The sequence below is a fragment of the Sycon ciliatum genome, chromosome 8, assembly GCF_964019385.1.
Source record: "Sycon ciliatum chromosome 8, ocSycCili1.1, whole genome shotgun sequence".
NCBI lineage: Eukaryota > Metazoa > Porifera > Calcarea > Leucosolenida > Sycettidae > Sycon > Sycon ciliatum.
Genome location: NC_088650.1, coordinates 23,056,092 through 23,070,854, shown reverse-complemented (window position 1 = coordinate 23,070,854; position 14,763 = coordinate 23,056,092). Strand labels below are relative to the sequence as shown.

At 64.7% G+C, this 14,763-nt stretch overlaps 1 protein-coding gene across 1 annotated transcript; it reads left to right on the top strand.

The window, feature by feature from the left end:
- Positions 1-11,849: 11,849 nt before the first annotated feature.
- LOC135823635 (protein TsetseEP-like) lies at positions 11,850-14,763 on the top strand (the record flags this gene model as incomplete). Its single annotated transcript, XM_065336483.1, has 2 exons — positions 11,850-12,213; positions 14,403-14,763. Coding segments are annotated over 2 exons (612 nt in total), but the record flags the coding sequence as incomplete, so codon positions are not given.

Genomic DNA, 14,763 nt, shown 5'->3' with positions numbered 1-14,763 from the left:
GCCAGAGCTGCAGAGCCAGAGCAGCAGAGCCAGAGCCACAGAGCCAGAGCAGCAGAGCCAGAGGGGCAGAGCCAGAGCCGCAGACCCAGAGGGGCAAAGCCAGAGCCACAGACCCAGAGCAGCAGACCCAGAGCAGCAGAGCCAGAGCGCCAGAGCCAGAGCGCCAGAGCCAGAGGCCCAGAGCCAGAGCGGCAGAGCCAGAGCCCCAGAGCCAGAGCAGCAGAGCCAGAGCAGCAGAGCTAGAGCAGCAGAGCCAGAGCGGCAGAGCCAGAGTGGCAGAGCCAGAGCAGCAGAGCCAGAGCAGCAGAGCTGGAGAGCCAGAGCAGCAGAGCCAGAGTTGCAGAGGCATAGAGCCAAACCCCATTGCCAAAGTGCCAGTGCCAGAGCCAGAGCACCAAAGCCAGAGCGCCAGATACAGAGAGCCTAAGCTGGAGCTCCTGAACCAGAGCGCCAGATGCAGAGCGCCAGAGGAAGAGCGCCAGAGCCAGGGCTCTGTTTTCGCTCTGGCGCTCTGGCTCTGTTTTTGCTCTGGCTCTGGCGCTCTGGCTCTGGCGCTCTGGCTCTGTTGCTCTGGCTCTGGTGCTCTGGCTCTGGCGCTCTGGCTCTGGCGCTCTGGCTCCAGTGCTCTGGCTGTGGCGCTCTGGCTCCTGGGCTCTGGCTCCGGCGCTCTGGCTCTGGCTCCAGCGCTCTGGCTCTGGCCTCCATGCTCTGGCTTTGCGGCTCTGGCTCTGCTGCTCTGGCTCTGCTGCTCTGGCTCTGCTGCTCTGGCACTATGGCTCTGGCGCTCGTGCTCTGGTTCTGGCGCTATAGCTCTGGTGCTGGCACTCTGGGCTTTGGTGCTCTGGCCCGTGAGCTCCAACTTTTGTCTAGCTCTGGCTCTGGCGCTCTGGCTCTGGCTTTGGCGCTCTGGCTCTACTGCTTTGGCTCTGGCGCTATGGCTCTCTGGCTCTGGCTCTGGCGCTCTGGCTCTTGTGGGCTGGCTCTGGCTCTGGCGCTCTGGCTCTGGTGCTATGGCTCTGGCGCTTTGCTCTGGCCAATCTGGCGCTCTGGCTCTGTGGCTCTGGCTCTGACGCTCTGGCTCTGATGCTCTGGCTCTGGCGCTCTGGCTGGCAGCTCTTGCGCTCCAGCTCTGGCGCTCTGGCTCTGGCCCTGCTGCTCTGGCACTGCTGCTCTGGCACTGCTGCTCTGGCACTGCCGCTCTGGCTCTGCCGCTCTGGCTCTGGCGGCTCTGGCTCAGGTTCTGCTGCACTGGCTCTCGTGCTATGGCTCTGTATCTGGCTCTGGCTCTGGCACTCTGGATCTGGCGCTGGCTCTCTGGCCCTGGTGCTCTGGATGGGGCTCCGGCTCTGGCTCTGGCTCTGACGCTCTCCTGCTCTGCTGCTCTGGCTCTGCTGCTCTGGCTCTGCTGCTCTGGCTCTGCTGCTCTGGGTCTGCTGCTGCTCTGGCTCTGGGGCTCTACGGCTCTGGCTCTGCTGCTCTGGCTGTGGTGCTATGGCAGTGGTACTATGGTTCTGGGGCTCTGGCGCTCTGGCTCTGGCACTTTAGCTCTGGCACTATGGCTCTGGCTCTGGGGCTCTGGCTCTGTTTGCACTCAGGCTCTGGCACTCTGGCTCTGGCTTCAGTGCTCTGGCTCCATGCTCCTTTGCTCTGGCTCCTTCGCTCTGGCTCCTTCGCTCTGGCTCCTGTGCTCTGGCTCCTGTGCTCTGGCCCTGGCGCTCTGGCACTGGCGCTCTGGCACTGGCGCTCTGCTGGCACTCTGGGCTTTGGTGCTCTGGCCCTGGAGCTCCAACTTAGGCTCTCTGGCTCTGGCGCTCTGGCTCTGGCTTTGGCTCTGGCTTTGGCGCTCTGGCTCTGGCTTTGGCGCTCTGGCTCTGGCTTTGGCGCTCTGGCTCTACTGCTTTGGCTTTGGCACTATGGCTCTCTGGCTCTGGTGCTCTGGCTCTTGTGGGCTGGCTCTGGCGCTCTGGCTCTGGTGCTATGGCTCTGGCGCTCTGGCTCTGTCGCTCTGGCTCTGTTGCTCTGGCTCTGTTGCTCTAGCTCTGTCGCTCTGGCTCTGACGCTCTGGCTCTGACGCTCTGGCTCTGATGCTCTGGCTCTGGCGCTCTGGCTCTGGCCCTGCTGCTCTGGCCATGCTGCTCTGGCACTGCTGCTCTGGCACTGCCGCTCTGGCTCTGCTGCTCTAGCTCTGGGCTCTAGCTCTGCGCTCTAGCTCTGCGCTCTGCGTGCGCTCTAGCTCTGCGCTCTAGCTCTGCGCTCTAGCTCTGCGCTCTAGCTCTGCGCTCTAGCTCTGCGCTCTAGCTCTGCGCTCTAGCTCTGCGCTCTAGCTCTGCTGCTCAGGTTTTGCTGCTCTGGCTCTCGTGCTATGGCTCTGCCACTCTGGCTCTGGATCTGGCTCTGGCACTATAGCTCTGGTGCTCTGGCTCTGGCGCTGGCTCTCTGGCCCTGGTGCTCTGGATCTGGCTCTGGCGCTCTGGCTCTGGGGCTCTGGCTCTGGCGCTGTCCCACTCTGGCTCTGGCTCTTCTGCTCTGGCTCTGCTGCTCTGGCTCTGCTGCTCTGCCACTCTGGCTCTGGTGCTATGGCTCTGCTATGGTTCTGGCGCTCTGGCTCTGGCGCTCTGGCTCTGGCACTTTAGCTCTGGCGCTATGGCTCTGGCTCTGGCACTCTGGATCTGGCGCTGGCTCTCTGGCCCTGGTGCTCTGGATCGGGCTCCGGCTCTGGCTCTGGCTCTGACGCTCTGGCGCTCTCCTGCTCTGCTGCTCTGGCTCTGCTGCTCTGGCTCTGCTGCTCTGGGTCTGCTGCTGCTCTGGCTCTGGGGCCCTACGGCTCTGGCTCTGCTGCTCTGGCTGTGGTGCTATGGCGGTGGTGCTATGGTTCTGGGGCTCTGGCGTTCTGGCTCTGGCGCTCTGGCTCTGGCACTTTAGCTCTGGCACTATGGCTCTGGCTCTGGGGCTCTGGCTCTGTTTGCACTCAGGCTCTGGCACTCTGGCTCTGGCTTCAGTGCTCTTGCTCCATGCTCCTTTGCTCTGGCTCCTTCGCTCTGGCTCCTTCGCTCTGGCTCCTGTGCTCTGGCTCCTGTGCTCTGGCCCTGGCGCTCTGGCACTGGCGCTCTGGCACTGGCGCTCTGCTGGCACTCTGGGCTTTGGTGCTCTGGCCCTGGAGCTCCAACTTAGGCTCTCTGGCTCTGGCGCTCTGGCTCTGGCTTTGGCTCTGGCTTTGGCGCTCTGGCTCTGGCTTTGGCGCTCTGGCTCTGGCTTTGGCGCTCTGGCTCTACTGCTTTGGCTTTGGCACTATGGCTCTCTGGCTCTGGTGCTCTGGCTCTTGTGGGCTGGCTCTGGCGCTCTGGCTCTGGTGCTATGGCTCTGGCGCTCTGGCTCTGTCGCTCTGGCTCTGTTGCTCTGGCTCTGTTGCTCTAGCTCTGTCGCTCTGGCTCTGACGCTCTGGCTCTGATGCTCTGGCTCTGGCGCTCTGGCTCTGGCCCTGCTGCTCTGGCCATGCTGCTCTGGCACTGCTGCTCTGGCTCTGCCGCTCTAGCTCTGGGCTCTAGCTCTGCGCTCTAGCTCTGCGCTCTAGCTCTGCGCTCTAGCTCTGCGCTCTAGCTCTGTGCTTTAGCTCTGCGCTCTAGCTCTGCTGCTCAGGTTTTGCTGCTCTGGCTCTCGTGCTATGGCTCTGCCACTCTGGCTCTGGATCTGGCTCTGGCACTGTAGCTCTGGTGCTCTGGCTCTGGCGCTGGCTCTCTGGCCCTGGTGCTCTGGATCTGGCTCTGGCGCTCTGGCTCTGGGGCTCTGGCTCTGGCGCTGTCTCACTCTGGCTCTGGCTCTTCTGCTCTGGCTCTGCCGCTCTGGCTCTGCTGCTCTGCCACTCTGGCTCTGGTGCTATGGCTCTGCTATGGTTCTGGCGCTCTGGCTCTGGCGCTCTGGCTCTGGCGCTCTGGCTCTGGCACTTTAACTCTGGCGCTATGGCTCTGGCTCTGGCACTCTGGATCTGGCGCTGGCTCTCTGGCCCTGGTGCTCTGGATCGGGCTCCGGCTCTGGCTCTGGCTCTGACGCTCTGGCGCTCTCCTGCTCTGCTGCTCTGGCTCTGCTGCTCTGGCTCTGCTGCTCTGGCTCTGCTGCTCTGGCTCTGCTGCTGCTCTGGCTCTGGGGCTCTACGGCTCTGGCTCTGCTGCTCTGGCTGTGGTGCTATGGCGGTGGTGCTATGGTTCTGGGGCTCTGGCGTTCTGGCTCTGGCACTTTAGCTCTGGCACTATGGCTCTGGCTCTGGGGCTCTGGCTCTGTTTGCACTCAGGCTCTCGCACTCTGGCTCTGGCTTCAGTGCTCTGGCTCCATGCTCCTTTGCTCTGGCTCCTTCGCTCTGGCTCCTTCGCTCTGGCTCCTGTGCTCTGGCTCCTGTGCTCTGGCCCTGGCGCTCTGGCACTGGCGCTCTGCTGGCACTCTGGGCTTTGGTGCTCTGGCCCTGGAGCTCCAACTTAGGCTCTCTGGCTCTGGCGCTCTGGCTCTGGCTTTGGCTCTGGCTTTGGCGCTCTGGCTCTGGCTTTTGCGCTCTGGCTCTGGCTTTGGCGCTCTGGCTCTACTGCTTTGGCTTTGGCACTATGGCTCTCTGGCTCTGGTGCTCTGGCTCTTGTGGGCTGGCTCTGGCGCTCTGGCTCTGGTGCTATGGCTCTGGCGCTCTGGCTCTGTCGCTCTGGCTCTGTTGCTCTGGCTCTGTTGCTCTAGCTCTGTCGCTCTGGCTCTGACGCTCTGGCTCTGATGCTCTGGCTCTGGCGCTCTGGCTCTGGCCCTGCTGCTCTGGCCATGCTGCTCTGGCACTGCTGCTCTGGCACTGCCGCTCTGGGTCTGCTGCTCTAGCTCTGGGCTCTAGCTCTGCGCTCTAGCTCTGCGCTCTAGATCTGCGCTCTAGCTCTGCGCTCTAGCTCTGCGCTCTAGCTCTGCGCTCTAGCTCTGCGCTCTAGCTCTGCGCTCTAGCTCTAGCTCTGCGCTCTAGCTCTGCGCTCTAGCTCTGCGCTCTAGCTCTGCTGCTCAGGTTTTGCTGCTCTGGCTCTCGTGCTATGGCTCTGCCACTCTGGCTCTGGATCTGGCTCTGGCACTATAGCTCTGGTGCTCTGGCTCTGGCGCTGGCTCTCTGGCCCTGGTGCTCTGGATCTGGCTCTGGCGCTCTGGCTCTGGGGCTCTGGCTCTGGCGCTGTCCCACTCTGGCTCTGGCTCTTCTGCTCTGGCTCTGCCGCTCTGGCTCTGCTGCTCTGCCACTCTGGCTCTGGTGCTATGGCTCTGCTATGGTTCTGGCGCTCTGGCTCTGGCGCTCTGGCTCTGGCACTTTAGCTCTGGCGCTATGGCTCTGGCTCTGGCGCTCTGGCTCTGTTTGCGCTCTGGCGCTCAGGCTCTCACACTCCGGCTCTGGCGCTCTGGGTCCGGCGCTCTGGTTCCAGCGCTCTGGCTCCAGCGCTCTGGCTTCAGCGCACTGGCTCCAGCGCTCTGGCTCCGGCACTCTGGCTCCAGGGCTCCAGCGCCCTGGCTCCCACGCTCTGGCTCCTATGGCTTTGGTGCAGGCTCCCCGCTCTGGCTCCTATGGCTTGGGTGCTATAGCGCTCTGGCTCTGGGGCTATAGCTCTGGTGCTGGCGCTCTGGGCTGTGGTGCTCTGGCTCTGGAGCTGGAACTTAGGCTCTCTGGCTCTGGCTTTGGCGCTCTGGCTCTGGCTCAGGCGCTCTGGCTCTGGCTCAGGCGCTCTGGCTCTGGCGCTTGGGCTCTGGTGCTCTGGCTCTGGAGCTTCAGCTTAGGCTCTCTGGCGCTATAGCTCTGGTGATGGCTCTAGCTCTGGCTCTCTGGCTCTGGCGCTCTGGCTCTGGTGGTATGGCTTTGGCGCTTTGCTCTGGCCAATCTGGCACTCCGGCTCTGGCGCTTTGGCTCTGGCGCTTTGGCTCTGGCGCTATAGCTCTGGTGCTGGTTCTCTGGGCTCTGGTGCTGTGGCTCTGGCGCTTTGCTCTGGCCAATCTGGTGCTCTGGCTCTTGCTCTGGATCTGGCGCTCTGGCTCTGGCGCTCTGGCTCTGTCTCTCTGGCTATGGCCCTCTGGCTCTGGCTCTGGCGCTCTGGCTTTGCCGCTCTGGCTCTGCTGCTCTGGCTCTGGTGCTCTGTCGCTATGGCTCTGGCTCTGGTGCTCTGGCTCAGGCGCTCTGGCGCTTGGGCTCTGGTGCTCTGGCTCTGGAGCTCCAGCTTAGGCTCCCTGGCTGCTCTGGCGCTCTGGCTCTAGCGCTCTGGCTCTGACGCTCTGACTCTGGCGCTCTGGCGCTATAGCTCTGGTGCTGGGGCTCTGGTTCTCTGGCTCTGGAGCTACAACTTAGGCTCTCTGGCTTTGTTTCTCTGGCTCTGCTGCTTCAGCTCTGGCACTATGCCTCTCAGAATCTCCCTCTGGCGCTCTGGCTCTGCCGCTCTGGCTCTGCTGCTCCGGCTCTGCTGCTCTGGTTTGGCCATGCTGCTCTGGCTCTGCTGCTCTGGCTCTGGTGCTATGGCTCTGGCCAATCTGGCGCTCTGGCTCTGACTCTGGCATTCTGGCTCCGGCTCAAACGCTCTGGCGCTCTGGCTCCGGCTCAAAGGCTCTGGTGCTATGGCTCTGGCTATGGCGCTCTGGCTCTGGCTCCGGGGCTCTTGCTCTGGAGCTCCTGCCCTGGTGCTCTTGCTCTGGCGCTCTGGCTCTAGCGCTCTGGCTCTGGCGTTCTTATTCTGGCGCTCTGGCGCTATAGCTCCAGTGCTGGCGCTCTGGAGCTCTAACTTAGGCTCTCTGGCTCTGGCTTGGGCGCTCTGGCTCTGGGTATGGCCCCTGGCTCTGGCTCTGGCTCTGCCGCTCTGGCTCTGCGGCTCTGGCTCTGCCGCTCTGGCTCTGCCGCCCTGGCTCTCCTCCTCTGCCTTTGGCGCTGGCTCTTCTGCCCTGGCTCTTCTGCCCTGGCTCTTCTGCCCTGGCTCTGGTGCTCTGGCTGTGGCGCTCTGGCTGTGGCGCTCTGGCTCAGGTGCTATGGCTCTGGTGCTTTGCTCTGGCCAATCTGGCACTCTGGCGCTCTGCCTCTTGCGCTCTGGCTATGGTTATGGCGCTTTGCTCTGGCCAATCTGGCGCTCTGGCTGCAGCGCTCTGGCTCCAGGGCTCTGGCTGGGGCGCTCTGGCTCTTGCGCTCTGGCTCTTGCGCTCTGGTTCTTGCGCTCTGGCTCTGGCGCTCTGGCTCTGGCGCTGCAGCTCTGGCGCTCCAGCTCTGGCGCTCCAGCTCTGGCGCTCTTGCTCTGGCGCTCTGGCCCTGCTGCGCTGGTTCTGGCGCTCTGGCTCTGTGGCTCAGTCGCTCTTGTTCTGCGGCTCTGCCTCTGCCGTGCTGTGCTGCTCTGGTTCTCGTGCTATGGCTTTGCCACTCTTGCTCTGGATTTGGCTTTGCTGCTCTGGCTCTGGCACTATGGCTCTGGTTCTCTGGCTCTGGCGCAGGCTTTTTGGCTCTGGCGCTCTGGATCTGGCTCTGAGTCTGGCGATTTTGGCTCTGCCGCTCTAGCTCTGCCGCTCTGGCTCTGCAGCTCTGGTTCTGATGGTCTGCCGCTCTGGCTCTGCCGCTCTGGCTCTGCCGCTCTGGCTCTGCCGCTCTGGCTCTGCCGCTCTGGCTCTGCCGCTCTGGCTCTGGTGCTATGGCTCTGGCGCTTTGCTCTGGCTCTGGCGCTCTGGCTGCAGCGCTCTGGCTCCGGCGCTCTGGCTCGGGCGCTCTCGCTTTGGCTCCAGCGCTCTCGCTCTGGCTCCAGCGCTCTCGCTCTGGCTCCAGCGCTCTGGCTCTAGCGCTCTGGCTCCAGCGCTCTGGCTTCAGTGCTATGGCTCTGGCTATGACGCTCTGGCTCTGGTGCTCTGGCTCCTTGCTATGGCTCTGGCTATGGCGCTCTGGCTATGGCGCTCTGGCTCTGGCGCTCTGGCGCTCTACCACTACAGCTCTGGCGCTCTGGGTCCAGCGCACTGGCTCCAGCGCTCTGGCTCCAGCGCTCATGCTCTGGCGCTCTGGGTCCGGCGCTCTGGGTCCAGAGCTCTGGCTCGGCGCTCTGGCTCCAGCGCCCTGGCTCCTGCGCTCTGGCTCCGGCACTCTGGGCTGTCGTGCTCTGGCTCTGGAGCTCAAACTTGGGCTCTGGCTCTGGCTCTAGTGCTCTGGCTCAGGCGCTCTGGCTCTGGTGATGGCGCTCTGGTGATGGCTCTCTGGTGATGGCTCTCTGGCTCTAGCTCTGGCGATCTGGCTCTGGCGCTCTGGCTCTGGCTCTGGTGCTTTGCTCTTGCCAATCTGGCGCTCTGGCTCTGGCGGTATAGCTCTGGTTCTGGTGCTCTTGGCTCTGGTGCTGTGGCTCTGGGGCTTTGCTCTGGCCAATCTGGCGCTCTGGCTCTGGCGCTCTGGATCTGGCGCTCTGGCTCTGGCTCTGGCGCTCTGGCTCTGGCGCTCTGGCTCTTGCTCTCTGGCTCTGGCGCTCTGGCTCTGCGGCTCTGGCTCTGCCTCTCTGGCTCTGCGGCTCTGGCTATGCTGCTCTGGCTCTGCCCCTCTGGTTCTGCTGCTCTGGCTCTGCTGCTCTGTCGCTATGGCTCTGGCTCTGGTGCTCTGGCTCAGGCGCTCTGGCGCTTGGGCTCTGGAGCTCCAGCTTAGGCGCTCTGGCTCTGGCTCTAGGGCTCTGGCTCTGACGCTCTGTCTCTGGCGCTATAGCTCTGGTGCTGGAGCTCTGGTGGTCTGGCTCTGGAGCTACAACTTAGGCTCTCTGGCTTTGGCTCTCTGGCTCTGCTGCTTGGGCTCTGGCTCTGGCGGGCTGGCCCTGGTGCTCTGGCTCTGGCGCTCTGACTCTTGTGCTATGGCTCTGGCGCTTTGCTCTGGCCAATCTGGCGCTGTGGCTCTGGCTCTTGCGCTCTGGCTATGGCTCTGGCTATGGCTCTGGCGCTTTGCTCTGGCCAATCTGGTGCTCTGCCTCTGGCTCTGGCGCTCTGGCTCTGGTGCTCTGGAGCGCCAGAGCTGGAGCGCCAGAGCTGGAGCGCCAGAGCTGGAGCGCCAGAGCTTGAGCGCCAGAGCTGGAGCGCCAGAGCTGGAGCGCCAGAGCTGGAGCGCCAGAGCAGGAGCGCAAGAGTCAGAGCGCGAGAGCCAGAGGCAAAGCCATAACACAAGAGCCAGAGCAGAGAGAGCCAGCGCCAGAGCCCTAGTGCCAGAGCCAGAGCGGCAGAGCCAGATCCAGAGCCAGAGTGGCAGAGCCATAGCAGCAGAGCCCCAGAGCCAGAGCAGCAGAGCCAGAGCGGCAGAGCCAGAGCAGCAGAGCCAGAGCGGCAGAGCCAGAGCAGCAGAGCCAGAGCGGCAGAGCCAGAGCGGCAGAGCCAGAGCGGCAGAGCCAGAGCGGCAGAGCCAGAGCGGCAGAGCCAGAGCGGCAGAGCCAGAGCGGCAGAGCCAGAGCGGCAGAGCCAGAGTGGCAGGGCCAGAGCAGCAGGGCAAGAGCGCCAGAGCCAGAGCGCCAGAGCTGGAGCGCCAGAGCAGGAGTGCAAGAGTCAGAGCGCCAGAGCGCCAGAGCCAGAGCGCCAGAGCCAGAGCAGCTGAGCCAGATCCAGAGCTAGAGTGGCAAAGCCATAACACGAGAGCCAGAGCAAAGCGACAGAGCCAGAGCGGCAGAGCCAGAGCGGCAGAGCCAGAGCGGCAGAGCCAGAGCGGCAGAGCCAGAGCGGGAGCGGGAGAGCCAGAGCGGCAGAGCCGGAGCGGCAGAGCCGGAGCGGCAGAGCCGGAGCGGCAGAGCCGGAGCGGCAGAGCCGGAGCGGCAGAGCAGGAGCGGCAGAGCAGGAGCGGCAGAGCAGGAGCGGCAGAGCAGGAGCGGCAGAGCAGGAGCGGCAGAGCAGGAGCGGCAGAGCCGGAGCGCCAGGGCTGGAGCGCCAGGACTGGAGCGCCAGAGCCTAGCGCCAGAGCGCCAGAGCGAGAGCGCCAGAGAGCCAGAGAGCCAAAGCAAAGCGCCAGAGCCATAGCACCAGAGCCAGAACGCCAGAGCCACAGCGCAAGGGCCACAGCGCAAGAGCCAGAGAGCCAGAGCGCCAGAGCCAGAGAGCCAGAGCGCCAGAGCCAGAGCAAGAGAGCCATACCGCCAGCGCCAAAGCAGCAGAGCCAGAGCGCCAAAGCCAGAGCCAGAGAACCTAAGTTGGAGCCCCAGAGCCAGAGCACCACAGCCCAGAGCGCCAGCACCAGAGCTATAGCACCAGAGCGCCAGAGCCAGAGCGCCAGAGCCAGAGCGCCAGAGCCAGAGCGCCAGAGCCAGAGCGCCAGAGCCAGAGCGCCAGAGCCAGAGCGCCAGAGCCAGAGCGCCAGAGCCAGAGCGCCAGAGCAGAGCAGCAGAGCCAGAGTGCCAGAGCCAGAGCGCCAGAGCCAGATCACCAGAGCCAGATCCTGACCGCCAGAGCCAGAGAGCCAGTGCCAGAGCCAGATCACCAGAGCCATAGTGCCAGAGCCAGAGCTAAAGAGCCGGATCCAGAGCTAGAGTGGCAGTGCCATAGCATGAGAGCCAGAGCAGGAGAGCCAGAGCGGCAGAGACAGAGCAGCAGGGCCAGAGCGGCAGAGCCCGAGCGCCAGAGCCCCCCCCCCCCCCCCCCCCCAGCGCCAGAGCAGGAGCGCTCAAGCCAGAGCGCTGGAGCCAGAGCGCAGGAGCCAAAGCGCTGGTGCCAGAGCGCCAGTGCCAGAGCCTGAGCGCCAGAGTCAGAGCGCAAACAGAGCCAGAGCGCCAGAGCCAGAGCCATAGTGCCAGAGCTAAAGTGCCAGAGCAGCAGAGCCAGAGCAGCAGAGCCAGAGCAGCAAAGGCAGAGCTGCAGACCCAGAGCAGCTGCAGAGCCAGAGCACCATAGCCAGAGCCCCACAGCCAGAGCCACAGAGCCAGAGCTGCAGAGCCAGAGCGCCAGAGCCAGAGCGCCAGAGCCAGAGCGCCAGAGCCAGAGCGCCAGAGCCAGATCACCAAAGCCAAACCAGATCCAGAGCGCCAGACCCAGAGAGCCAGGGCAGAGCTAGTTCCTGAGCCAGAGTGGCAAAGCCAGATCCAGAGCCAGAGTGGCAGAGCCATAGCAGCAGAGCCATAGCCGCAGAGCCAGAGCCAGAGCGCCAGAGCTGGAGCAACAGAGCAGGAGCGCCAGAGCCAGAGCGCCAGAGCCATAGCACCAGAGCCAGAGCGCCAGAGTCAGAGCACCAGAGCCCTAGTGCCAGAGCCAGAGTGGCAGAGCCAGATCCAGAGCCAGAGTGGCAGAGCCATAGCAGCAGAGCCAGACCAGCAGAGCCAGAGCAGCAGAGCCAGAGCGGCAGAGCCAGAGTGGCAGGGCCAGAGTGGCAGGGCCAGAGGAGCAGGGCCAGAGCCAGAGCGCCAGAGCTGGAGCGCCAGAGCTGGAATGCCAGAGCAGGAGCGCAAGAGTCAGAGAGCCAGAGCCAGAGCGCCAGAGCCAGAGCCAGAGCGCCAGAGCCAGAGCGCCAGAGCCAGAGCGCCAGAGCCAGAGCGCCAGAGCCAGAGCGCCAGAGCCAGAGCGCCAGAGCCAGAGCGCCAGAGCCAGAGCGCCAGAGCCAGAGCAGCTAAGCCAGATCCAGAGCTAGAGTGGCAAAGCCATAACAGAGCAGCAGAGCCAGAGCCCCAGAGCGCCAGAGCCAGAGCGCCAGAGCCAGAGCGCCAGAGCCAGATCACCAGAGCCAAAGCCAGATCCAGAGCGCCAGAGCCAGAGAGCCAGAGCACCAGAGCCCCCCCCCCCCCCCCCAGTGCCAGAGCCAGAGTGGCAGAGCCAGATCCAAGCCAGAGTGGTAAAGCCAGAGCAGCAGAGCCAGAGCAGCAGAGCCAGAGCAGCAGAGCAAGAGCACCAGAGCCAGAGCCCCAGGGCCAGAGCAGCAGGGTCAGAGCGCCAGAGCCAGAGCTGGAGCTCAAGAGTCAGAGCGCCAGAGCCAGAGCGCCAGAGCCAGAGCGCCAGAGTCAGAGCACCAGAGCCCTAGTGTCAGAGCCAGAGTGACAGAGCCAGATCCAGAGACAGAGTGGCAGAGCCATAGCAGCAGAGCCAAAGGGGCAGAGCCTGAGCGGCAGAGTCAGAGTGGCAGGGCCAGAGGAGCAGGGCCAGAGCGCCAAAGCGCCAGAGTCAGAGCGCCAGAGTCAGAGCGCCAGAGTCAGAGCGCCAGAGCTGGAGCGCCAGAGCCAGAGCGCCAGAGTCAGAGCCAGAGCGCCAGAGCAGGAGCGCCAGAGCCAGAGCGTTGCCAGAACCAGAGCAGCTGAGCCAGATCCAGAGCTAGAGTGGCAAAGCCATAACACGAGAGCCAGTGCAGCAGGGCCAGAGCAGCGGAGCCAGAGCAGCAGAGAGTGGCAAAGCCATAACACAAGAGCAGCAGAGCCAGCGCAGCAGAGCCAGTGCGGCAGGGGAGTGGCAAAGCCATAACACGAGAGCCAGAGCAGCAGGGCCAGAGCAGCGGAGCCAGAGCAGCAGAGCCAGCGCAGCAGAGCCAGTGACACGAGTGGCAAAGCCATAACAGAGAGCCAGAGCAGAAAGGCCAGAGCAGCGGAGCCAAAGCAGCAGAGCCAGCGCAGCAGAGCCAGTGCGGCAGAGCCAGAGCGGCAGAACCAGAGCGGCAGGGCCGGAGCGCCAGAGCTGGAACGCCAGAGCGGGAGCACCAGAACGGGAGCACCAGAGCTGGAGCGCCAGAGCCAGAGCGCCAGACCCAGAGCTGGAGCGCCAGAGCAGGAGCGCCAGAGCCGGAGCGCCAGAGCCGGAGCGCCAGAGCCGGAGCACCAGAGCCAGAGCACCAGAGCCAGAGCAAAGGCCAGAGCCATAGCACCAGCGCCAGAGCCACAGCGCAAGAGCCACAGCGCCAGTTCCAGCCCACAAGAGCCAGAGCGCCAGAGCCAGAGAGCCAGAGCGCCAGAGCCAGAGCAAGAGAGCCAGAGCAAGAGAGCCATAGCACCAGCGCCAAAGCAGCAGAGCCAGAGCGCCAAAGCAGCAGAGCCAGAGCGCCAAAGCCAGAGCCAGAGCCTAAGTTGGAGCCCCAGAGCCAGAGCACCACAGCTCAGAGCGCCAGCAAAAGCGCCACGCAAGAGCCACAGGGCCAGTTCCAGCCCGCTAGAGCCACAGCGCCAGTTCCAGCTCGCAAGCCAGAGCGCCAGAGCCAGAAAGCCAGAGCGCCAGAGCCAGAGCAAGAGAGCCATAGCGCCAATGCCAAAGCAGCAGAGCCAGAGAGCCAAAGCCAGAGCCAGAGATCCTAAGTTGGAGCCCCAGAGCCAGAGCACCACAGCCCAGAGCGCCAGCACCAGAGCTATAGCGCCAGAGCCAGAGCGCCAGAGCCAGAGCGCCAGAGCAGAGCGCCAGAGCAGAGCGCCAGAGCCAGAGCGCCAGAGCCAGATCCAGACCGCCAGAGCCAGAGAAAGCTAAAGAGCCGGATCAAGAGCTAGAGTGGCAGAGCCATAGCATGAGAGCCAGAGCAGCAGAGCCAGAGCGGCAGAGCCAGAGCGGCAGAGACAGAGCGGCAGGGCCAGAGCGCCAGAGCAAGAGCGCCAGAGCAAGAGCGCCAGAGCAAGAGCGCCAGAGCAAGAGCGCCAGAGCCGGAGCGCCAGAGCGCCAGAGTCAGTGCGCCAGGCAGAGCCAGAGTAGCAATGCAGCAGAGCCAGAGCGGCGCCAGGGCCATAGCGCCAGAGCCAGAGCGCCAGATTGGCCAGAGCAAAGCGCCAGAGACATAGCCAGAGCGCCAGAGCCAGAGCGCCAGAGGCAGCCCCCCCCCCTCCCCCCCCCCCCCCCCCCCCCCCCCCCCCCCCAGAGCCAGAGCGCCAGAGCCAGAGCCAGAGAGCCATAGCGCCAGAGTGCCAGAGCCGCAGAGCCAGGGAGCCAAAGCCAGAGAGCCTAAGTTGGAGCTCCAGAGCCAGACCACCAGAGCCCAGAGCGCCAGCACCAGAGCTATAGCGCCAGAGCGCCAGAGTCAGAGCGCCAGGCAGATCCAGAGCGTCAGAGCAGCAGAGCCAGAGCTGCAGGGCCAAATCAGCAGGGCCAGAGCGCCAGAGGCGGAGCGCCTGAGGGGGAGCGCCAGAGCCAGAGCGCCAGAGCTGGAGCGCCAGAGCTGGAGCGCCAGAGCCAGAGCGCCAGAGCCAGATCACCAGAGCTGGACCAGAGCCGGACCCAGAGCCTGAGCTAGGGCGCGAAAGCGCCATGGCCCCGAGCCAGAGCGTCGCTGGAGCCAGAGGACAGCCAGATACAGAGCTCCCCTAGAGCCAGAGCGCTGCCACAGCAAGAGCACCGCTAGAGCCAGAGCGCCGCCACAGCCAGACTGACGCCAGAGTCAGAGCGCCAAAGCGCCAGAGCCCTGCTAGAGCCAGACATCCAGAGCCAGAGAGCCAGAGCCAGAGCACCAGAGCAAGAGCGCCAGGCCAAGAGAGCCAGAGCCAAAACGTGAGAGCGCCGGAGCCAAAGTGCAGAGCGCCAGAGCCAGAGCGCCAGAGCCAGAGCGCCAGAGCCTGAGCGCCAGAGCCTGAGCGCCAGAGGCAGGGTGCCAGAGTCAGAGCGTCATAGTGCCGACCCGAGCCACAGAGCACCGCCAGAGGATTGCCAGAGCCAGAGCGCCCAAGCGCCAGAACCAAAGCGCCAGAACCAGAACACCAAAGCCAGAGCGCCAGAGCCAGAGCAGGAGCGCCAGAGCCAGAGCGCCTGAGGCGGAGTGCCAGAACTTGCAAGCCACAGAGCACCGCCAGAGCCAGAGCGCCACCAGAGCCTGAGCGCCAGAGCCAGAGCGCCAGAACGCCAGAGCGTCAGAGCCAGAGCGCC